Source organism: Cryptotermes secundus, unplaced genomic scaffold (genome assembly GCF_002891405.2).
Source record: "Cryptotermes secundus unplaced genomic scaffold, Csec_1.0 scaffold1120, whole genome shotgun sequence".
Taxonomy (NCBI): Eukaryota; Metazoa; Arthropoda; class Insecta; order Blattodea; family Kalotermitidae; genus Cryptotermes; species Cryptotermes secundus.
The window spans coordinates 29071-55213 of NW_019729911.1; the positions used below are offsets into that span (position 1 = coordinate 29071).

The window sequence follows — 26143 nt, forward strand, 5'->3', positions numbered from 1 at the left end:
TTATGCTGAGATAAGCTTAGATTAAAGATGTGTTTCAGAATAGGTACAAATATATCAGTACAACCCTTAATAATGAATCCAGGGATGTCATCGACTCCAACAGACTTAGATGGTCTCAGGCGCTTAATAGCTTTAATAAAATCGGAATCAGAAACAGACGCTAAAGGTAAGAATTCGGAAGATGACAAAAGGTTGGGGAAGAAAATAGGACCAGAATTGTGGTACACTGTTTGAAAATGTTTTGAAAATTCATCAGCAATGTCATGAGGTTCCATTAAATGCTTACCATCAACCTCAAGCTGGATGGAATTAGAATTTATTTTCCTAAAGGAGGCCACAAATTTCCAGAACTGCTTGGGTTGCGACTTTAAATTTACGTCCACAGATTTCAACCATCTAAGTCTGTCAGGCTTAATAGTAGTGTTAACTAGCTTACGATAAAAGGAAAATTTTTGGTAAAGGCATTCGGATTTCTTTTTCTTAAAACGTCTGTAAAAGTACTTCTTTTTCCTTATATAATACTTTAAGGAACTAGAATACCAGTGCGGGAAATTCATACGAGTGTTTATGATGCCAGGGGGAAATGCATGTTCCATGGCATCTTGAACAGCAGCATTGAGGCCAGCGACAGCAGAATCCACGGAGGTGGTACCATACACACACGACCAGTCGTAAGTTGAGAGATTATTATAAAGCAGTGCATAATCCCCAGACGAAAATTTACGGTACAAATATTTATAATTTTGAATACAAGTGGCAAGGGACAAACAAATATTGATAATTAGTGGGGGCTGGTAATTGTCAGGCTTTATAAGTCCAGAGTCAACAGGAGTAATATTTATGTCGCTTAAGTTAGAAAAAATGAAATAAAGTAGATTGCTGCCGCTGACATTATCAATGCACTGATTAAGATTTAGTAGACACGTGGAAGTGTAGATCACATCTCCCTTAAGTTTAGGGTAATAATGGGAATTGGGCAGAGCTAAACCACTTTTCCAGCCGAAACCAGGGGCATTAAAATCCCCAACCATAATTACTCAAAAATTATGGGTATCCAGATTGTTTTCTAAAAAACGAAAGTAATTAGCATTGTTTTCAGGATTAGTGTCAGGGGGAAAGTAATGATTTCCAGTGAGTAAGTTGAGGCCGTCTGAAGTGGGGATTTCAACCCATACACATTCATCGCAAGATTCTAAATCGTATCTGCGTTTACAAGAGCGAATTCTGGAGGATAGGGCAGTGAGAACTCCACCACCACGTGTCTTATTTACAGACGCCCTGTCAGAACGGAAAACTGTATAGCAGTCAGGAAATAAATTATGATCGTAACACAGGTCGTTAAGCCATGTCTCAGTTAAACATATAATATTGTAGTCCGTGGAGCAGATATTGTCATATAGTTCGACATGTTTAGTTCTAAGACCTCTGACATTTTAGTAATATATGTCAAAACATTTTCCAGGATGCTTGCGAGACCTGGCAAAACAACCTGTGTTGTTATCAGGCTTGATAACCATTAACTATGTACAGAAGCGCCCTCCCCCTGGGCAACAACATTGTTTACCGTATTTACGGAATTGCCTACAGGATCCATGGGTGGAGGAGTAAGGGGACGATCATTACCTGCACCAGGGGAGCAAGGCCGAGAAATCTCTGATTCTTCAACACTATAAATTTGTTCAGGGCTTAATCGCCCATAAAAAGGAGCGATNGTTAGGCCAGACTCTGGTATTATTAATGAGATGAAAATCATCCTCTGCAACAGAGACATGAAATGATGCATATGAGTTATATTTAGTTTTTAGCCTGGTGCAAGCAAGGGAAGCAAGCTGCAATTGATCCTTTAAAGATGCCTCAACATCAGATGATGTTACATCTGGGGAAAACCTAGAGACAAAAAGGGACTTCATGCGGACCCTCTTCTGCACAACAGAGAGAGAAGAAGAGCTTCTAACTCCGATCATGGCAACCCTGGGTTTCTTGGAGGTATTGGCAACAGTGTTCACAATGTTAACAGGAGTGGGGCTACTCGCTTCTTCTTTCTGCTCACGAAAATAAGTGAGGCATATTACAAGCCTTAGATAATCTGCTTGTTCAGACGAATACTGTACCGTATACGTACATTCTTGAAGTGCACTCAGCTCTTTGTCAGTACCCCGAAAACAAACACATTTGAAGAGAATGCGCATAGCACGACATCGGTCTCAGTGGCTCAAACTGCTTTATAAACTTTTTCTTCGATGTATTCTATATTTTTGTTAGCTCAGTCAGTATAGCGACGGTCTAGTAGTCGGAGTTCGATTCTCGAAACGAGCAAGAGATTTTCTCCAGACCAGCCCTGGGGCCCACCCAGCCTCCTATCGAGGGCTCTTTCTCCGGCATTACAGCGACCGCTTCACGAAACTGATCATTAGGGACCTGATTTTTATGCCCTAATAATCCCTTAAATATGTATGCATTTATGCATGAAAAACTTCCGAAATATGCACATAAGAATTTATACCAAATATTAAAATTTATTTTACANCCAGGTTCACAACCCTGTCATTTGATGGCTATAAAATTGTGTTGATAATTATGTGTTATTTTAATATATTAGCTTAAATATACAATACATATTAAACTATTAGCTGTTTTCTTTTAAATAGAAGATAGAAACTATAGGGTATGTAGAAAAAATGTATATACACGTATATAAAGTTGCTTCCCTGCTTTCGGTAGTCATGCTATGCCACTGAGAAGTACCAATATAAGAAAACAATTAGGAACAGAATGTTTCAAAGTGGCACAAAAATATTTATGGAAATAGCACAATCATGTAGAAAGGATGCCTCTTGCCTCAGAAGGTATATTTTTATCATCCTACTGAAGACAAGACATCCAAGATGGCCTCAACAGTTCCTTTAGTCTCAGAATGAGGCATGACTCAATCCTATCCAGATATATAACTTTAACCTTGCCAATTTATTTTCTTTGTAAATATCAGCCATTTATTTCATATTATGATTCATATGGTAGCGCGGATGGCGCATATGGCTGACTTTACCGCAATCTTTGAGCTGATTGTCAAGGTAATGTGGGACCCTTAACGTCTCACAACCCTATGGGCCTTCACGGCCTGTTACAGGGATAGCTTTACTTTTTACTATGGTAATTTATAAACAGAAGGAACCTGAATTGTTTCTCTCACACATGAGAAGTTTAAATTGCTCACTTATCTTGACAAACATCATCAGAATACGCTGAATTATTTTGATTCTTAAGTATAAGTGCTCAGAACTGAAATAGAGAAGTTCATGTATCAAAAATCAATTTTACAATGAAAACTGCTAACAAGATCCATCTGTGATATGCCCCAAAACTACATTGTGTGTGGAATTACACCTCATACCTTAATTCTTGGTACCATTACATCAGCAACATAACTAGATGATTCATTAAAGTCACATATTTATTTATATCATTGCGGGTGTAAATACAAATACTGTTATCTAAAAATTAATATTTCAATATGTACAACAATTTATTTCATACAACTCATGCCTCTTTTGAATTAACATCATACACACAGTTGGAATCAGACTTATTCAGATTCAGATCTATAACACAGAGCTCAGCAAACACATGCATACTCGTGGAGTTCACATAGACTTGGCAGTCTGCATATTCATGGCACAACTAAAGGGTATGTGCATGTATAGTAGATCTTAAATAGATCTGTGTTGCATGTGAATAATTTATTATTTTACAATTAATATTCAATCAAATTCTGTTCACTGACAGTTTAGTGCCTGGGACTGTCAAACGTAGCTAGCAGTGATTTCAAATCTCAGTGAATGAATGACATAGGTGATTTAAGAACTGAAATAAAGGCCTATAAATGACAGAGAAAGAAACAATTAGAAATAAATTCATACAATTCTCACTGAATAACAATTATATATATTGTTTCATCATTTAGTTCATTTATTTTTACATCTTTCAGTTCTTGTTTAACTTCTGTCATGCAGGATAATGTTCTCCTAAACTTGGTCATATATGTGCATTCTACAGGATAATTTTATATTTAAATAAATGAGGTTCTGCTAACAATTAAAAAGAAAATGAATAAATAATTTTAACATTAAGAGGGATATTGAATACGCAAAACAAATCTGTCTTGTTCAGCTTGAAAGAATGAATGTATAAGGGGTGGGCCTTCTCGGCCCTTGCACCGCGACCTACAGTGATCTTGAAAGAAAATACCTGTACTTTTTGAAAGTACTTCCAAGACATTTTCACATAACAACGCATTTCTACTTAGTATTCACTACATGAAAACAGCATATCATAGCCCTTAGTCCTTCATGCCAAGAGTAAACATGTCCAATGTTAAGTTGTGTGTTCTGACAATGTTAATAAATATTAAGCATTCAGCACAACAGTTACATTACTAAAACAACAAAACATCAGATCATACAGTCCCTGTCTTTTAGCTTCATAGCAAATAATCTGCAAGTTGCTGTTTTATGTCATGCTACAGAGTTGGCCAATAATGAAATCCCTTTACACTCATGCACCTCATAAATAAAAATATGACCACAAGACTATCTGCCCATTACATATGAAAGTGATATCATTGCATGTTTTGATAAACTAAACTGAACTAAGAAATCACAATTCTTAGTGGATGTGGAATCCGGCTGCAGACTGGAGATATAAAATATTTTATAGTTTCTAATGTACTTGTAAATATTTAGTTAATTTTTAATCATGTATACAAACTACCTCATCAATTAAGTCAGCACAATATCAGGGAGCCAGTTTGAGCATAAACAGAAGAAAAAGGCTAAAATTGAATTTTTGTCTTGTTGGGCACTTTGCCCTAGCACCATCTGCAAAAGTGTGAAGAACAATCTTGTTACAATAGTGAGAATCTTCAAGTAGGCTCATCACAGACAGTTATTATTAATGTATGTAATTTAGGCAACTACAAATTAGGTGGCATTACAAGGCCAATTACAGCATGAAAATTTAGAATTAATCATTGAAATCGGAAACCAAAACTTCTACAAATTCATACCATTAACTCAGAATACATCTCACTTGCCTTCTGGAGATATCCAGTTCAGATCTAGGACAAACCACTGATTATTCCTTTGGAAAGAGTCTCTTTTAACCCTTGTCATCCACAGCGTGACTAGATGGGCTATGAACACTTGTGTTAGAACTGCCACAGCCAAAGACATTAGACCCTTGTTAATCAACAGTGCATTTCTGTCAAGAGATGGCATGAAGAGTGACATACAGATGTTTAGGAGACGAAATTGGATTTAACATGATTGTACCACTATTGTTTGAAGGTAATTTCATTAAAGTGCTGTTAGACTTTGTGTGTCTGGCAGGGAATGGCAGTCAAAACTTTCTGCCAAATGCAGGGCACTACCTCAAATTATAATAAAAATACTATTTTATGCCATATAACCACTGCAGTTAATAGGGCTTACTTAAACAACCCATGAATGCATCTTTTATATCACTGATCTTGATTAAAATCAAAATATGAGCACCATAAAAATAAAACTGCAAGTCATGCCATTACTTAAGCTGGGTGGGCCCCAGAGTCTGGATGATATGGAGAAGAGAATAATCTCTTGCCCCTGTTGGGAATCAAACCCGAACTCCCCGGTCAACCAACTCATATCCTAGTTGGTAAACCGAGCTATCCCGGTTCCTGTTTATTTATATATATATATAACTCGTGAGACCGCAGAGTTCACATGACCCCTACTTCCTGTTGCACCATCCACATCACACTATGTATATAGGCCTATAAATTCAAGCAGGAGGAAGCTTCATTTAATTATTATCAGAATTAAAGGCCTTTTGTAATCTTCACATATGTACTTACTTACTCATGGAGCTGAGCCCTTCTGGAGGAGTCGCCAATTCTCCAGCTACTCAAGAATTTCCCAGCATTTTATCTAACCCAAAGGTTCATCACCGTGTTCACAAGAGCCCTCCACTGGTCCATATCCTGAGCCAGATCAATCTAATCCATACCATCCCATCCTACCTCTCTAAGATCCATTCTAATATTGTCCATCCACCTATACTTTGGTCTTCCCCGTGGTCTCTTTCCTTCTGGCTTTCCCACCAATATCCTATATGCATTCCTCTTCTCCCCCATTTGTGCTACATGCCCTGCCCATCTCATCCCCCTTGACTTGATAATTCTAATTATACTTGGAGAAGAGCACAAGTGATGAAGCTTATTATTATGCAGTCTTCACATATGTATGACTTACAAAAAGTGCATTTAAATAAAACATGTGTTTAGTTTTCCTCAACAGCTTCCAGTTGAAGCATTTCTTGCTCTGATAAATATCAAACTCATTATGCACAGACAAACATCTATGTGTTAAGCTTCATGAGCCTTCTTAAAATTTATACCACACAACAAAGCAGTAAAGCATATATTTAAAGATTAGTTATTTGTGAGATATCAGAAATATTTGAGAGAGATACATGTAAACCAAAAGACCACATGCACACAAAGACATAGGAGGCCTATTAGAATTCTCTCTCAAGGCACAACAAACATGGAATCACTTGAAAAACAGGTCAGACCTTCATTAAGGCAACACTGGTTGTGTTGCAGCAATGTCAATAACTTCACCTTCAACTACTACTGTACAAGAGGAACTTCATTACTGACCAACCTGTACCTTATTCATTACATTAATTTCAAAGCTTCTGGATACTCAGATGTTCTGCATGTCCACAAGCAGGAACAAATGGCAGTTGTGAATAATGTAACAGTTAATATCTCTACTATACATAACAACCATAAAATTTGGCATAACTCAAACGTTACTCGGAGACAAAATTAATTCAATTTCTCAGACTATAAAGGTGTGTTATTAGTTTATTCTCCTTGATATATAAAGACAGTCTCCTTGGAGATAAATGCTGCTGTATTTTCTGGAATGCATGCAAACTAAACCAATCTTGATAAAGAAAAATGAAGTATGCAGTCAGCGTTCTTAAAATGAAAAGATATATTTTAATTCAGTTTTGGCTCAAATAATTATTCATGAATAGGAGACTGCTCTTCCTGTGAAGCATGTTATGCCAATTTATTTCAAAGTAAAGTTCATCAAATTCAGTGATGATGAGCCAGACCCAACCCCACAGAATGTAATGCACAGCATCACTGAACCTCTAACTCAGCAGTTCTGAAAAAAGGATGTGTGAAGCCTTATAGAGCAGTTTGTGAAATATTACTTTATATATGGTAACACAGGTTGAAAAAGCCTATAAGAAATACTCACAACTTTATTTTGTACAACTCTTTCTGTGCATGGAATAAATAAAGTTTGTTTAAAATGAAAAAGTCTCTGTAGCTTGTCATATCTGCAATGTACAATAACATGTAGTTTAAAATAAAAATAGGGTTGCAATTGTGAAGGAGTACATGAAGTTCGATTCTGGGACCAAGGGGTATTTTCACCGAAAATAACTGTTCAGTAATGCTGCTCTAACTTCATGGAGAACAATCATTCTTGAGAAGCAGTCTGGCTGATTTTTTGGAGGAGGGGGGAGGAAAGGCTCCAAGTATAAAAATATTTACAAATTTGTGCTACACGTTCAACAAACTTAGGTCATCTAGCCCTAAAGAACAAATTGTTCTATGTTTTCTGTGTGATTTAAATATGGAATTTATACTTCTTGAAAGCAACAGGTTTTATACTGACCTCTGTTAGTATGAGGGAGAGAGAGGAGTGCATTAACAGTGTACGGTTGTTTAAAAAGCAAATGGGACAAAGTGACATACACAGGATATACCAGGAGAGGAACAGTATGTGGCAAATAAGATTTTGGAGATTGAAGGGAGTTAAGAAAAACAATGAACACAGAATTTTCCTCATGTGTAGTAAAGAGGAAGACTGGAACCACATACTGAGGTGTGAAAAAAAAAAAGATTTGAATGGATGAGATTTTGGACAAGAGATTCAGGAATACTAAAGCAGAACTAGGTATATGGAGGATAGTAAGATGTAAGAATGCAGAGCAATGGCAGAAGATGATTAAGTACAAAAAGAAGTGGGGGGAGGAGAGTAAGATAGCATTAGAGTGAAATAGGCATAAATTGAAATGACTAACAATTGGTAGGAGTAGTAACAGTCACACATGTGTTATACACCACAGGAAGAGTAATTTAAGTGGAATGATGGAGCATGCAACCAGGGAGTCGAACTCCAGCACCTCAAATATAAACTATAACAGACACAATGAAGTATTCAAGCATTAATCCTTTCATAATTCAGTATTCTTCATGTTATATTTAGAACACTACTGCAATGATTTTTTCTTGTCACTCCAGAAGTGATGTTACATGTAACAACCATGTTTGGCTGCCTTAGTTAGAACTTCTTTTGTATAGTAGAGAATATAAATGCTGCATTTCTGCAGACATGCTCCAACTTATGGACAATGAAGACTGCACTTACATTAAGTTTGTCAGCTTTACAAACATATCTCGTTTTACATGTATCTTAACAGTTAAAACAATATATTAATTTTTTGAACAATAAAACTTCAAATGAATGATTACAATGGTCAGTTACTGAATTAATTTAAAAGTACATATGTTGTATTTAATGATAAAATGCTTAGATATTGAGAGAATCCAAATAATACAACCTTGCAGGACTTTTTTATGATTTCCTGGATGAAAATAGAACACTATAATGACGACAGATTTCCCCGTACTAGGAGAACAGAACTGAAAAATTGCAGATCATTCCTATTGCCTGATCAGTACCTGTTTACTTCTTCTCAACCCTGACTGAAATTGAATAAATTATTAATAGCAGTCCAGTGTCCAAGTGACATTTACTCTAAGGCTGATTTGGAGCATCAGTTTTATTTCAATGTCTCTAAGTAGTCTTTCTTTTCCATGTTTCTGAAAAACTAAGATATAAAAATCCTTCATTTAGAGGGACAGACCGATGTGCTTGCCTGTCTTGTAACACAAAAAAAGAAAGAACATGAAATCTCTATAAGCAGTGATTATATTGTGTCAATATCTGATTAAAATTTCTTTCAGGACAAAATGAGTTTACCTCCCACAAAAATTAACCCTGAATGCAATAGCCTGGAAATTAATATAACCATTAGAGTGGACAAAGAGCTCTCGGTCAAATTTGTAGTAAAAATATTGAAAAAATCACAAACTATCATAAAAACAGATACACAAATAACAACAGTGATGTAAAAATGAATGCAAGTAATCTCAAATTGGAATGGAATGTATGTGCTGGCAGCTCTAAGAAATCTTCACCCTGCATATGCAAGTTCTCAGTCTCTGTAAGTGCCAGCACTTCTGATACTCCACTGCTAGGCATGTTAAGAGACTTGAGAGGATTTTGTTTTCCTTCACGTACAGATTTCAGCTTCCATATAACTGAACACTGCTGATATGGGTTCAGTATCTCATCATTCTGCAAACTGACACACTCCCACATCTTATTCTTCAAAGTTCTAGCCAGCCATTCTGTTTCGCAGAGTGTCTGAGCTCCCTGTAAGAAGCTGCCATCAAACCGCACATCCTGGCCATGAAATACCTCCAGCTGTCTCCATTCTAACTGTAGGGCTGTTGAGAATGAGCTAATGACAGCGTCTTTATCTAGGGCATATTCGATATTCTCCAGGGGGCGCAATGTTTTTAGGCTGAGGAAAGGTGAAGCCTGTGCTTTGCAAGTTCTAACATTGACCTCAGCAACATTTAGCTGTCTCAAACAGTGTTTAGTCCAAGACATATCACATTGTACTTCATGGTTTCTCATCTGCAGCAACAATGTGAGATCACCATGAGCTGGCAGCTGCCTAATTTGAACTCTAGACAGTTGCTGCAAGTTAGCAAGGCTTCAGACCCCATCACTGGCATCTGGAGATATGTCATAGCGGCTACGGGGTTTCCAGAGTCGGACAGTGCAGTCACTGAAAGAAAAATACACCGGTTATGTTCATACATCACTTATGCTGGTAGTGCTATAAAACACAGGTTTTTAATGAAGATCACTGCCTTCTGGGAAGTGATGCCAAGTACTGTGGTAAATAGAAGGAACATGCAGCCTCCATATTCAAGATGTAAGGAAGGGGGGGGGGGTGCAGCAAGTACCTCTGAAATGTTGGTACCTGTTACACATGCTGGAAGACAACAATCTTCATAGCCATTACCATGAGAACATCAAACCTTACATATCTGTTAAGAGTTACTGATTTGACTTTTTAAATATTTAGAGCAGTATGAAAATTTAAAATTTATTTTTTATATACATCTTTTCACTATTTCTAAATGTCCAGGAATTATTACAAATGTGTGACAGTATATGGAATCCACAACAGATTTAAAAATGTGTAACATAACAATTATTTGCACAAGATAAGTTAAGCTGCATGTTGATTCATTTCAAAAATACTTTAAATTGTATACTTACAGACAAATTACCTGGAGACCTAAGTCACATTTTACATTTACCTTGTCAAATATATATTAAATTGGAGTTGTTGCAGGAACAAGTCACAGAACTTAAGGAGATAAATATTTTACGTCAGGAGACATATTTTTCTCATGAAGAGCAAGCTATGAAGAAAAAATGTGTGTATATGGGATCAAATTCAAGTAGAAAATACATATCTTTACATTCCTTTTCATAGTAGTAAGCAGTTCCTCTTATATACAAGAAAATATTTTCATATTTGAAAATTAATAATGAGTAAACCCTTTGTGTAAATCTTCTCAGCATAAGTGACACAACTATCATATTTAGAAAGAGATCACAACTGTTTCATTGAAGAAGTAAGCAAACAAACAAGCAAGCAAAGAAACAAACAACAAAGACAATCCAAAAATTGCAACATATTTATAAAGAAGGTAAACTGAAATAAGTAACAGACACAAAGTACAGCGTAGATGCAGAATTTAAAAAAGTACCATCTACACAAATACATCAAATGCAAGAACACACAGGATACTAGACATAAAGAAATGGCACAATACTACTAGCAAGCTAGTTCCCAAGAACTATTTTGGTTCCTGGATTGATAGTTTCATTTATCCTGCAATTTTACAAGTGGTACTACTGTTCAATTCTTACACAAGGTTAATGTCATTATTTTTTATACCATCTCTATTTTAACTTTAAGTCAAACCGTGGATCTTGCACCATTACCTACGATTTTATTATTTCATATGCAAAAACCTTCAAAATATTTTATGTAAGTTGCATAATACAAGTGGCTATATAAACTTTTAGAAAAAAGCAACTGTCAATTCAATACACTTAAAAGAGGATGATGTAACATTATGTATATATATAATTATGATGTATACATCTTCATTAAATTTGTAAAACTCTAAGTTTCAATTACATCAAAATTATCTTAGGCTAAATACCAGTACACAGGGATTAAGACAGCTGTTTCTCTTGCCAGGTAACAAACAGTGCAGTACATGAATGACATGAAAGAAAATTTCTGGACTTGTAAAACACAATGACATAAGGGGAAACTGCTATGTATGCAACATAAGCTAATAACTGCAGACTGCCACTAACTTCAATACTTACACTGATGCCTTGGTATTCAATCATGGCAGAAGCAATGCCAACATAAAATGACAAGACTTACCTGTTATTAACCCTACTTATAGCTTAGTGTTCTGTATGGCTCATTCCAGTGATGAGGAAAAGTGAATGTGCAATAGAAAAGAAACTGAAAAACTATGCATGCTGTATAGGTGTGCGCACAGGTTTTGAAATAAGCATTCACTTCATCACCTGAAAGGAACTCACTGTATATACCATTACATATCTAATTTCATGAATCTGCTGATTTCTACTGTAGTATAGTTTATAGATGTATGTTGAGTTCGCCTAATATTGGTGCATTTCGTTCTTTTAAGAACTAATCCTGATTGTCATGTAAACTCATGTCTTGCAGTACTTTTTGGGCACCAACTAGATGAACATTCTTGGTCAAAATTTAATATTCCCTAGCTTACCATAACCAGTTCCATAACATGTTTGTAAAGTGTCTCAATTTGTTCTGTTCCAATTACTTGAAATTCTTAGAAATTATTTACTTCATGCAAGGAGAGAGATACAGATTACTGAAGCCTGCTGAAAATGGGTAACAGGAACTGCCACGAGTTGCTTTAACTGTAGATCTGAAATTGAATGCATCTCATGCACGTGCACGCACACATGCTCATGGCCACACAAATTATGTGTAGGACTTGGAATGATTTCATGCCTGTCTTTCTAACCCTTTAACGCAGTGCTTACTGTATGTACCACCTGATTTAACATTAAAATACTCCGCATTTTGCCAAAAACATTGTATTCAAGTGTTCTGTATGATTCTCAGAATAAGAAAAAATTACTTACTCCATTAACTGATTAGTCTTTTTGATGTAGACTCAGTTTGTTTCCTGTGAGGTTAGAAATGAATACTTTAATATTGTTCAGGAGAAATTCATGCTTCAAACGATTAATATGAAGCTTCATTAGTCAGGCCTTCAAAAACTTTCATGTTCTTACATATCAAACACAATAGATTTTCTTCCTTAGACAAAATTTAGTTTTGTGAGTCATGTGTGAAAGGAATGTTTCTAATCCCACACATCACTGCATAATCTGGAGAATGTTACAACATGTGATCTCAGCTCTTAACTAAGCTGTAAAATATAAATAAATGTCTGCCTTGTAAACATTTCAAGAAATGTCAGAATTAAGTGCAGAGCCAAGGGGTAATTCAACTTTTTGGTTGCTGAAATGTTGACAAAAATAAAGCATACAGGGAACTAAAATGCTAAGCTGATGAAGGTTGCAGTGCAAGGGCCAGAATTTATGGCCCATCCCTTACACACATAAAAGTCATTTCATGATGTCTAAACATTTAACATGAGTAACAGCTACTTGCAGCACTTTCAGTTCAACGGATCTGTCATAGTTTAAGGGAAAACAATTCAAAGAAAGGTGAGATAATTACAGAACCTTAAGATTTCCCCAAAGCACAAGAAGGAACCTACATGAAGAAACCAGAATATACTCTACCATCAGGAACATAAGAGGACACATATTCTGGGTTAGCATTTGTAGCTTGATGTGTTAGTGGCTTGTGGCATAGAAAGTTTGCATTTTATCAATCAATATCATTTCCAGTTCATTATTTACTACTATTCTTACACTATGAGACAATATAGTCAGAATTACTGACAGCATTGTTAAATATATCATAAAGTAAGTAAAGTAAAGCTATCCCTGTACCAGGCCGTGAAGGCCCATAGGGTTCTGAGATGTTGAGGGTCCCACATTCTCCAGACCAGGCATGTCAAAATAAACTTGTATAGAGGGCCACCTCAGACCTATAAATAATAGTCCAGGGCCGCACTTCAAAACAGAAATATACATTAGATTTTGATACAAGGAAAATTTAATTCTATTTATTATTTAGGAATAATTTCAATATAATTACCTAAAGTCACACATCTAAGTTTTAAAAATCAAGAGAATGCCATTTTTGACAAGTATCAAACAGCTTTTCAATATGTAAAAAGAGAGATTACACAAGAAATTAGGTTAGAAATAGCAAAACATTGAATTTCCTACAGCCTGCTAATTTATGTCTGCGTGAGACTTCTTGTCTTCTGGTCTGTTGGAAAATTATCTTTACAAAAATATTTCTACTAAATTTTTAATACTGATTTTAATATCAATTAGCTCTAAAAGTTGAGGGGCCGCATGTTTGACACGGCTGATCTAGACAATCGGCTCAAAGATGGCTGTAAGGTTGTCAGCCTTATGCGCTGGCTGCGCTTTACTCCCCAGGAAAACTATTTAATTAATTCCTGGTACTCATTTCTGTTAGACGCTGAGTCGACCTTAGGGCCATAGTGCGGCCAGAAGGATTAGGTCAATTGAAAAAATTCAATGACCTCATCGGGACTTGAACTTGCGACCTTCCGGCTTGTAGCATAGTGCCTCAACCAACTATGCTACCACGTGCTTAAATATATCATATATAAATAAATCTATAGCAAATCTTGTACCCAAGGGTTTAAGTGTCAAGATTAAAAACAGTGAATAGTACTATTCATTATAATTTGACACTGTTCTTACAATTATAGTTAATCTAATATTTCTGAAATTCTCCAATATTTTAAAAATAAACACTGTAGATATATCAAATACTTATGACCATTAGGGCATACACAGCCTCATATAATCTTAACAGTGAAAATCCATATTCAAAATGGTGTCTCCCTCTTTATTTCTTCCTTCATAATAATAAGAGTCATTTCATAGGAGGGCCACAACCTTCAGCAGGCAACACAAAATTCTGTATGTTGTCCAGTGTACCTATATGCATTAATTACCATTTAAAGTGGTAATTATAACTGCTGTAGCAATATCTATTATAATACAATAACAAAACAATATAGCTATCTGCAATAATCCCAGATTTCTATGCACCTTAATACAGAACAAAGAATTTTGAACAGGGAAGTTGGCACAAGCAGTAATGCTTGTCAATTTTATTGGGAGGCACTAGGTTTGAATTTCAACTGTATCAATGACTATTCTGAGGGTTTCACGACTTTTCTCAGTCCCTTCAGGCAAATTCTGGGACACATCCTTAAATTAGGACATGAGCATTTTTTCCACATTCTTACCAATTCATTCTTCACTATCTTACAATTTTTTTGGTGATATGTAGTATGAGTTACTGACAGCATCATTAAATAAACTATAAATAAATGAATATAAAATAACAAAGCATTTCATTGTTTAACACAGTGTGTAAACACTGAAATTAATATCTTACAAATAAAAAATTAGTAGAATCCAAAATGAAATGTAGCAACACAACAAGAAATACACAAGCAGAAGTGAATAAGAAGAGATGTGCTGGGACATGCACAAAAAAGACCTCATAGATTTAAGAAGAAGGCAGTCACCTGATAGGGACATACTGATGATGTTCATAAGTGAAAATCGCTGGCCTTTCACTTGTAGAATGATTTTCAAGGATATGGGAGGAGTTATATGGAAGGATCTCATGACATGGATAAACATGATTTAAACAGTTTCCTCCTCCTCCTCACTGTTAAGTCATCAGACCCCCAAGAGACAATGAAAACACACATCTTGTCTAAATTCCTATTTTACACATAGGCCCGTAGTGGCATTGCCCAATTCTTGAGTCACAAGTCGCAGCATGAATATGAGGCAGGCTTGAGGTTTGTATGATGGCAACATTTCACAAACTGAAACTACAGTTTTCTTACAATATTCAGTGAAACTTCTGTAATATTTTTACTTTTCATGGAGAATTCTAAGTCAGAAAATCATCGAACTATGTATGACAGATCTTAGGACATTATGCCCATTTCCATCTACGCATACCAGCTTCATTTTACAGAGCTACAAACATCTATCTACAGCCATTAAACATATTTTATATCTTCATAACACTGATTAGAAAACAACCACTATTTTTAACTTATATGACATAATACAACTTGTAATTTTAATATAAAACTTCCTTGTTCACAGTGGAATTTTAGTACCTCAATAAGATTTTCCTGAACATTATTATTTTCATTGATCCTGTCCTGAAACACCGAGAACTAGAAGATTAATCCAGAGGGGCAAAGGTGTCTAAATTGCAACAGCCAATGCATGGCACTAACACCAAAACTATGCCTGAGATCAGAGTATAACGATACAATCACACGTATATAAGTCAGTCTTCTTCAGCATGGAACGTGAGGTCTTATTCTACATACAATGCTCATAAGACTTCAAAGGCAACAAAGAGCTTTTCATATTGATTAGTAAATTTATGAATAGGAATGGTGTTATTACAGCTGTATTTCATTCCCATCATCTTTAGAGTAAAACTTTCTGCATTAAATTTCACATCACTTCATAAGCATATCACTTGCTTGGGTTCTGAAATAATTCCCTTTACTTTGTACACAGGCTGAAGATTTGTAAGAGTCCCTATGGATGAAAACTCACATCTTACTAGAAGGTATTTGCATGCTATGATACACCAAACAAAGTTAATATGCAATTAGGACTAGGCTGCTCAGAAACCAGAAAATTCAAGAACTGCAGAAATATGGTGACCTAACTGTTTTGTTTCCTTAAGTTCCATGGCAAACCAAACTTTCCAGAAATATGGCTGCCATACTGGACCTCTTTTCAGCAATATAAAATAGTGTCACGTGTTGGGTATATGTCAGGCGACAAAAAACTTCACGCCTTATTTGATATAGCGAATTTATTCCACTCGCTCTTACAATCACACAATATACAATCTCAACATTACTGCCATTGCCTGTATCACAAATACTCCGGCGAAAGATAGACAGCAATTGACTGGTTACTCCCTCTCTAGTAACTGGCTCAATACACAATAATCACTGAACTTGGCGATCGCTACATTGAAACTCAACTAACTAACTAACTCTGAATAGTGTTCGCTGCTCCTTATTTAGCCTCGGCACGGACAAGACAGAAAACGGTTATGTGATAGGTACCGCTGTTGCCTGACGCCATGTTTACAGGTTGCCTAGCAACACTGTCGAGAGTTGTTTACTGCTCTGTAGCAACCGCGTCATCCTCCACTATGTCACCGCGGGAGGGGGTGGGGTGTTGACTGGCCTATTACTGCAGCAGCGGCAATGCTTTGAAGGTGTTACATCACCGCTGGCGGGGGAGGGGGTGTCCTGCATAGCGCAAATACGTCACAGTACATTCAGGCTGATCAGAGAGTAAGGTAATGTGCAGTGAAATGACCACTAGCTATGTCTGGAAATGTTCTGTATGTTATTATGGGCTTTTATGTCAAGATTAGCAGAAGTATCCAATCTCTGACCAGGATATAGTTCCTTTCCTTATCAATATCACATTATATAGTACCTAAAATTTTAAAGAAGGAATAACATTGAAATATTGTATTCATTTTAACTAACAGCTGGTTATCATATATTTGAGTCATTAGCAAATATTGAGATCACAGATTCCAGCTGAGAAGAGGATACTGTTTTCCTATGTTGGTAGAAGTTTTATGATGACAAATTGATGGTCCAAGGAATCCTACTGCATGCCTTACAGACTAATCCACTGTTTCAGAATTAATTCTGAATAACAACAGGCTAAAGGAGAAATCATAGCTTAAGAAGTCTGAAACATTCTTTGACCCAGTCAAATGTATATCATTATGTACAAATAAGTCATATGATTTAATCTGAGCTGCTGGATTCATTATAATAATAATAATAGCTTATTAACTATCATTCACTTTCCTGATGCAGTCAATGACACAAATTTCAGAATTCTGCAATTCATTACCAAGACCACATTTTGCAAACTGTCCCTGAACACAAGTTTGAGAATGCAGATGAAACAGTGATATACTTTCCTATAAGATTATATATCATTCTCATGTTATGCCATTATTTTATGTGACCTATTTCCATTTTTAACTGCCACTGCTGATAGTAAAATGGAATCAAACATGCCTCTTCTATGGACAAAGAGAATCCTGCATTTGTTAATATATCAGGAGGGGTGGAACAAGGGAAAGAAGCTGCAACAGAGCAATCCATGATATATGGGATAGACTGATAGGTGAAAGGCTTCACAGCGAGAGTTCAAACACTCGACCCGTTGACATTGTCATTGCAGAACACTGCGGGGACTTCCAGATCTTCACTTCACCAGAACTGCAACCAGATATACAGACAAGGTCCCACAGAGAAAGACACAGCCTTCATCTTGCACATCATTGGATTTAAGTATTTGTACTTTAAATCACTACCATCAGCCAACTATGACTGCTTATGTCTGATATATCATTAAATGATCTATAGAAAATTCTGATGTGTCTAAAAATTAATATGTTGTAAGTGCTCTAAAAATAAAGTTGTGTTAATCTGCATAAAATTGACTGAACAGCGCAAAACAAAACTAGGTATAATTTTCACAAAAACTGTTTTAAAATGAAGTCTGTGCTCACATTATCGTAACTGTTTTACATCAGCAACTAAAAATCAGAATCCTTCATGTATTATAGCTGTAATTCAATGTCCTATACTTTTCATAGAGGACTTAAAGATACATTTTTGTATGTGTTTACGTCAACATAAGTTACGTATCATTATTCCATTCCACTCAGTTTACTAAATTAAAACAAACACATATAATTCCATTGAATGAACACGCCAGCAGACCTGTTTGTGCTTCTGAACAATAAAGAATACCATCTGAGTGCAGAAACACCATGCAATGTAAAATGATACATGATATACACGGTAAATGCATACTAGTATAGTTCTCACTCAACTGTGTCACTTGGATGCAACTATTCAAAAAATGAAACATCATGTTCTACTAAAATAAGAATGCAAATGACATTCTTGTTTAACATTGTAACAAACCACAAAACAAGCACACACAAACTGAACAAATATATAAAGAGAGACTGTAAGATTTTAAAAGACAGCTGAAGGAAAACACAGTATGTTAAAGTAATTGTATTCAGTTAGTAACAATATGTCCTTCCAAATACTTAAATACCACAAATGTGCACTTCTCTCAAAAGTATGACACCATACATTTATTAGTACAAGGCCAGAGAGAAATATAACCTGCTTCTTTGAAAATTGGCACAATTCTAGCCCACTAATTTACATATTCTGCAGATTTCAATTATAAAAATAAATAATTTAAGAACTCTATTCTCTTTCCATGGCCAACTAAATGTCAATACCATAAAAACTGGGTGTGCTGTTAGAGTTCATACTGAGAGGATATTGGAGTGCTGTGTGACTTATGAATGGAGACATTTAGACTATAGGATCAACATAACTTTGTCAGGCATCGTTAGCAAATGCTTCTGACCATACTCAGTGAGAAGAGCACTTTATTTTTAATATACTTTCCTTTAAACATAGAAGATGACACTGATTAAATGCATTCACATTTTAACATATAACCTGAGTACAGTGAAATCAGCACATTTAAAATTCATTTGGGGAGCAGCAGATTTGAACAGAAAATTCAGGAAAATCTTACATGGAGGAAATTTAACACTGAGAATATTTACTTGGAAACACTGAAACTGCATATGGTATGAAGGAAAACCTCAAATCAAAGAATATTAAAAGAACGTTCTGCTGATGTCACAGGATTAATTTTTCAGGGATGTCCAACTTGTATCAACTAACGCACTGTTTGCAGTTTGTGAACTATTAAAACATGTGCTTAGAAAATAAGTCATATTCATATCTAAGAGGGCTATTTGGAAAGTAATCTCCATTTATTTTAGGCAACTAATGTAGGAGTGGGGGAGAGCCAGCACATGTGAGGTACCATCACATGACTCACTGCCTTGTAAACCATCATATAACTGGTAACCTAGTGCTCATTCTTGTCTCTACAGAGTGAGTTAAGATGTGTCCTGTGACTGATAATCCTGCCAGCTGTGAAATTCGTTCTGTCATCCACTGTCTTCATGCTAAAAGCATGTGTGATGCAGAAAACCATTTTGATTATGTGTGGTGGTTTATGGCCAAAATGTAAGGTGTGACGGAACTGTAAGACAATGGTGTAGAATGACCAAAGATGGGCAGGCGAACAAGTGTTCACGATGAAGAGTGAAGTGGTCGGTCGGCCATCTGTAGTGAGTGATGATGATCTTAATTTCATGCATCCTGCTGTGCTACAATATACAACTCTTTAATGAACCGTCACAACACAGTAAATAGTAAAACATCAAAGTCAGCGTTCAGCTGTGGCTTTGCTACATGTTTCGGCCACTATCGGCCATCATCAGGCAAATACATATCAACAAAATCTACCATTTAACTGCAATCATAAAATGGATATAACACTATTAATCGTACAGATTTAAAAATGCTTATGTAAAAAATACAAAAGTTCAGATTATATAATAATTAAAAATTGGAAGTATTATAACAAGATAAAATATTAATGATGTTTTCAAAAACATTGAATCAGTCGTTGGATATACTTTGTGTGCGTTTCCATAGACAATAGGGAAATTCGATATTACTTTATATAGAAGATTTTAAGAGAGGCCCATTGTGTAGCAATTAATGAACTGTGTAATGCTGCCTTGTCATTAAGAAGAATTGTCCGTACTGCATGGAAAGCAAACAACGACACAAAGTATATCCAACGACTGATTAAATGTTTTTGAAAACATCATTAATATTTTACCTTGTTATAATACTTCCAATTTTTAATTATTATATAATCTGAACTTTTGTATTTTTTACATAAGCATTTTTAAATTTGTATGTTTAATAGTGTTATATCCATTTTATGATTGCAGTTAAATGGTAGATTTTTGTTGATATGTATTTGCCTGATGATGGCCGATAGTGGCCGAAACATGTAGCAAAGCCACAGCTGAACGCTGACTTTGATGTTTTACTATTAGCTGTGTTGTGACAGTTCATTAAAGAGTGATGATCTTGTTCAAAGTGTTAACTGAACAATTTCTGAAAGATGGCATTTCACAATTTCAGAACTTTAGTGTGAGTTTCCACAAATTTCACACATTGTCCTCTAAGGGATTATCAGAGATAGGCTAGACTATTACAAGTTTTGCGCAAGACAGGTTATAAAAATGCTCATGGGTGTGCACAAAACAGAGAATGACTTCAGCTTTGACTTTTTTCAGAGCAATACCACAAAGATGGCGATAAATTTCCAAAGTATTGAACAAGTAGCAGGTGATGAAATCTGGGTTTCATTTGTGAATGCTAAAACCAAAGAGCAGTCAGAAGTCAAAGCCATGGATGCACACACGTTCACCAAACAAGCCAAATATTTTACATAAACGTTGCCCAACAGAAATCCAGTGGAAATTTGTTTTCTGGGACAGGAAAGAGTGTTTATGGTGGAATTATTGCTACAACAGACCACAGTAATGTCAGAAGTGTACTGCAAAAAACTAAAAACACTATGTAAGGCCATTCAGAACAAAAGGCGTGGAATGATCCTCGATGATAATGTGTGTCTGCATACAGCTGCTCACACCAGAGCACTGCTGGAGCAGTTTGACAACCCTCCTTTTCAACCCTGATCCCATTCAAAGTGACTACCATCTGCTTACCTACATGCAGAACTGGTTGTGCTCAGAGTGCCTCAACAATAATGAGGAGCTAATGGAAAGAGTCAAAATGTGGCAGAGCTCACAGGTGGCAGACTTCTTTGACAAAACTTATTTCCCAAAATGACATGTACTTCAAATCTGACAGTGACTATGCTGGGCAGTTGCTTAAGTAAATAAGTAAGTACAGGTATCCCTGTAACAGGCCGTGGAGGCCCACAGGGTTGTGAGATGTTGAGGTTCCCACATTTTCTAGATAATTGGCTCATTGATGGCAGCAAGGTTGTCAGCCTTACACATCGGCTGCCCTTTACCCCCAAGAATATTCCAAGAACATTCCTAGTACTCATTTCTGTTAGAGGCTGAGTCAACCCCAGGGCCATAGTGCAGCAGGAAGGATTAGGTCAACTGAAAGAAATCCAATGACCTCATCAGGACTTGAACCTGCGACCTTCCAGCTTGTAGCATAGTTCCTCAACCAACGACGCTACCACATGCCCCTCGTCGCGTAAGTATGTATGTATTTTTTGTATACAATAAAATCTTTTTCTCACAGCTTGTTTTGTTAACAGACCACTGCAGGTTACTTTCCGAATGGCCTTTGCATTTATATTTGCATATTTTGTAAACCTCATGGTAGAAACAAAAAGAAACTAATAACTTACTTGGAGGCTGTGAAGATATGTGAAGAATTAGTTGTAATGGCATTGATAGGTGAACTATGGGCTTTCATTTCTCCCAGCAGATGGCAGGAGTCAGCAGCCCACAATTTCACCATGCCTGCACGACAGCCAGACAGAATCATCTGTCCACCAGGCATGAATGTTAACCCACAAACCCAGTCTTTGTGAGCACTGTTCAATGACTGTATAGACAAACATGTACACAGGTCACTTTTCACGCTGCAGAATGTCATGCTAATTTACATTATTCAGAGACAAGAATGAAGAGAGCAAACTGACTGAATTTATGGCCTACAAAAAATGTGTTGCATGGTGAATCATTCAGTTCAAGTGAAAAACTTCACCGTTGAAACTGAACCTGCTTATCATCATGGAAACGTCTTCTGATTTAGGATACTAATTTAATTTTCTTATATAATGTTGCATTTTAGCGTCCCGTTGCACTGATTCACGTCCATGATGTGTATGTATTGACTGTCTTCTAGTGCACACAATCTCACTTGTCACTTCACTACATGTTTTGGCATCACTGTGCCATCCTCAGGTGTGTTATTTATGTTAAACTATTGCACTGCTCGCCATCATGTGTCATTTAGAAAATGATTTAAAATGTATAATCATCACGTACTATAATAAAATTTATATATTAAAATTTTGTTAAGATTTATCATCTCATATGTCGTATTTCAAACTCGCGTATTATATCAATCTTCCGCTATGGGAGTCCTTCTTCCTATATTTTGTGTATACTGCGTCTTGTGATGTGTCCTTCTCTTGTGGCTGAGTACGTTGTATAGTTAGAGAGAATGCAAAAAAGAAATCCTCATCCATAGATGAGACTATGATTATATACTATTTCATTTGAACTGAAATAACAGTACACCATCACAGAGAAAACATATGAAGATACAAAACCATACATAAAGGAGAAGGTGCAACAAAACAGACATAAGAGACACACATCAGAGTAAGCCAAATATAAGAAATGAAGCTGTAATTATTTATAAGTGGAAATGGAGAGTTGAAGAAAAGTTTAATTAACAAAATTTAACATGGAAGCCTTTTTTGGAATAGAATGAGTATACATATTACAGCAAGATATTATGAAGATGTGTAGAACTCCATACAGACCTGAATAAGCTCTTGTTTTGAAAGATCCCACTTCTTTATACACATGTCCCGAGAGCCAGAGAAGAGAACATCGCCTCGGATTGCAAGGGACTGGATGCCATCATAATGGGGTGGATTGAGATTCATCTTAGGATAGTAAACATTGGTGCTTGTTGCATGATTCACCTCAAACACCTACAACACAACAATGTGCACCTACAGTATGCGGTTCTCATTATTTCAGTCATTAAATTTCACTTTCTTTTAGAGTCTCTCAAGAATTAATTAGGCATGTAGCATGGGGACATACACATTCAAACAATTAACACATGCTAATACTGAAGGTTACTGTATGCAGTTCTGATAACATTCCAATGAAAGGAAATGTTCAGCAGAACGACTGCCACACCTACCATGTGACAACTAGAAATTTCACCTTAATGTAATGGTCCTTTGAGCCTGTAATGACCACATCCTCATCTTCTGACAACTTTCCAACAGCAAGGCACATTACTGCTGCTTGGTGGCCCCCACTCAACTTGCCAGTTGATTCGAACCTGTACGAAGAAAAGTAGGGCTCTGATGACCAATTGAAAATAAGGCAGAAATGTGTTTGATGTAACTCTCATTATGAAAGTAGGGTCATTTCAGGGGGCTCTATAAACAATTACTTAACAATAATTACTTTACATTACATAAATATATGAGCCGGTACACTGTGATAAACATGTGATTCCTTTAACTAGCAGAATTTTCTCTACTAATTAAATTGTGCCAGAAAAAAAGGTCTTTCATATCTTCATACAAGTGACATCTTGGAAGGCATGAGGATGGAAAATGCAAACACCCTCAAATGCAGTCCTGCTTACACAGGAATCTCAAACGTACCAAGAATTGTTATTTAAATAATTACACAAAAATTTACTGATATAAATGCTTTGATGAATGCAGCTGCAATTGACACTGATTATGGTATATATGATGGATTCACCTCTCATTAATCCAAGTACATCAACAGGTTCCCTGGGGGTAAAGTGGTTGCGGTGTGAAGCTCACCACTCACCCACAACTAGTGCCGAGATCAAGAAAATGTAGGTCTATAGATCCACATCTCCATATACCTTCATGGTGTAGTGCTTAATCATTTAAGCATGGGGACAACTTTACCCTGTTTTTAACCTTTCATTCATTCATTCATTCATTCATTTATTGTATATTCCATAAATCCATATACATAGATATAGAACCAGTCACATAGTTAATATAGTACAATACAAATATAAATATATATATACAGTTTATAATCATTAAAATAGATAAAAAACATGTGTTAAATTTATATAAAAAAACAGTCTTACATCACTATACATAAAATTATGCAATATTAAAATTGTTTATGCTATTATCCTTATTTCTAAGCAAATTTGTTACTAAAGAATTCATCACATGTATGAAAAGAGTTTTGCAATAAAAATGATGTCAATTGAATTTTAAAATTTTTCCAGTCATTAGATATAGATTTGGTTTTTGGTGGCAAATGATTAAAGATCTTTATCCCCATGTAACATATTCCTTTTTGGACTTGTGTCAGACTATTTAACATCAATAGCTTTAATTATGGGGGTGGGGTTATGTAAATTTGTGCATTATTTTTGGGAACCATGATATTACAACACTTGAGAACCTATACACTAATACAGTATTCATTTATGTGTCTTATAGAGAGCATTTATTGTTTTATGTGTTTAGTGGGCCTGACCTTCTTACAGGGCATTCTATACATGCAAAAGCAATTCAGTTTATTTAAAGCTGCCTCGACCCAGGAAACTGGCATGCATGTAGGTCAGGAACTAGAGAAATCAATGTGCTCTCATTGCTACTGGTGGGAAGAAATAATCCAGTTAGTGAGGAAAGATTTAGAAAAAGTGAAGAAAAGTTAAAAGATGAAATGCTGGTAAAATGAAGTAACACATGTTTAACTGTTCCTTCTGACTTCAACAAGAAGTGCTTCTGAAATTATTTTATTTATCACAGTTCAGAGCATTAACATACTATGTGAAAAGCAGACACTTCTGCAATAGATATTTTACACTTCATAAATTAATCATTTGATTTTGCCTCTTAGATATCTGCTTTATAACAATTTTCTGTAATATAAACAACCAAAGATAAATAATTACAACTAGACATAAAAATTTCACTAGATTTGCTATAGTTTTTCACTGACATTGTTTAAAAAAATCTGTAAGATCGTACTGATTCTCTGGGCCAACAACTAAGAATTCTTTATAAAACGATTTTATGAAGTACAAATCCTGTAGACAGAAAGGCAGAACTGGTTCTGAATTAGGAGATTAAGTATCTACATTTTACAGTTATCATACCTTTAAAATCTGACTTCAATATTATCTCACGGTATTACAATTTAAGAGTGTATTGAACAAAATAAAAAGACCAGAATTACTCATATATGTAGAACATATGAAAGTTTCCATCCTGAGTTTTAATCTCTAAAATATTTTCAATTTACTAAAGAAATGAACTATAACACAATTTAGAAAAATTATAGGTAATAACTGACGTACTTCATGTATCAAACTTAGAAGCTCAGCATAAATACTTCCTCCAAAACCTGACTTAGTGGAAAATGTGAAGTATGTGACAAATAAAGGTAATTTTAAGATACACAGAAGACAATAAAGTCAATCAATGCAAACTGAAAGGAACTGTCACTTGAAATTTAAATGTCTTAAATCTTTCTTTTCACAAAAATCTGCATTTAGGAAAATAAATATTCAATCATATGTAGGATTTGAGGTTCCCACAGTGGTGGTTATGAAGAGCTGTGTATGTAGTCCTCTGAAAGTCAACTGATGTTTCGGAGGAAAATGTTGCTTCCATCTTCAAGGCAGAAGAATAAGCTGAGCAAGAATACAGCATGAAAGTTCTGCTCTGCTTACCATCTGCTTTCACCATGGTTTCTTGCTCAGCTTATTCTTCAACCCTGAAGATGGAAGCAACATTTCCCTCTGAAATGTAGGCTGACTTTCAATGGACTATATACCGTTATATTCCAGAATTCATACTGAATTTTATATTGTCAGAATGGATACTATGATACACACTGATGTGTGCTTAAAAGGCTGAGT

The 26143-nt window shown here is 35.7% G+C and overlaps 1 protein-coding gene and 1 long non-coding RNA gene across 2 annotated transcripts in view; one reads left to right on the top strand and one right to left on the bottom strand.

Moving 5' to 3' along the window:
- Positions 1 to 1705, top strand: part of LOC111865834 — a 4102-nt gene extending 2397 nt beyond the window's left edge. The window contains exon 3 of the long non-coding RNA XR_002843050.2: positions 578 to 1705. This is a non-coding gene — a long non-coding RNA (uncharacterized LOC111865834). The remainder of the gene's footprint in view (positions 1 to 577) is intronic.
- A 14881-nt stretch (positions 1706 to 16586) lies between these two features.
- The window catches only part of LOC111865831 (kinesin-like protein KIF21A), a gene marked incomplete in the record, with an annotated part of 129152 nt that continues 119595 nt past the window's right edge, over positions 16587 to 26143 (bottom strand). Inside the window, 4 exon segments of the mRNA XM_033751981.1 lie at positions 16587 to 17785; positions 21867 to 22066; positions 23016 to 23189; positions 23431 to 23551. Coding sequence (XP_033607872.1) covers positions 17701 to 17785; positions 21867 to 22066; positions 23016 to 23189; positions 23431 to 23551 — 580 coding nt within the window.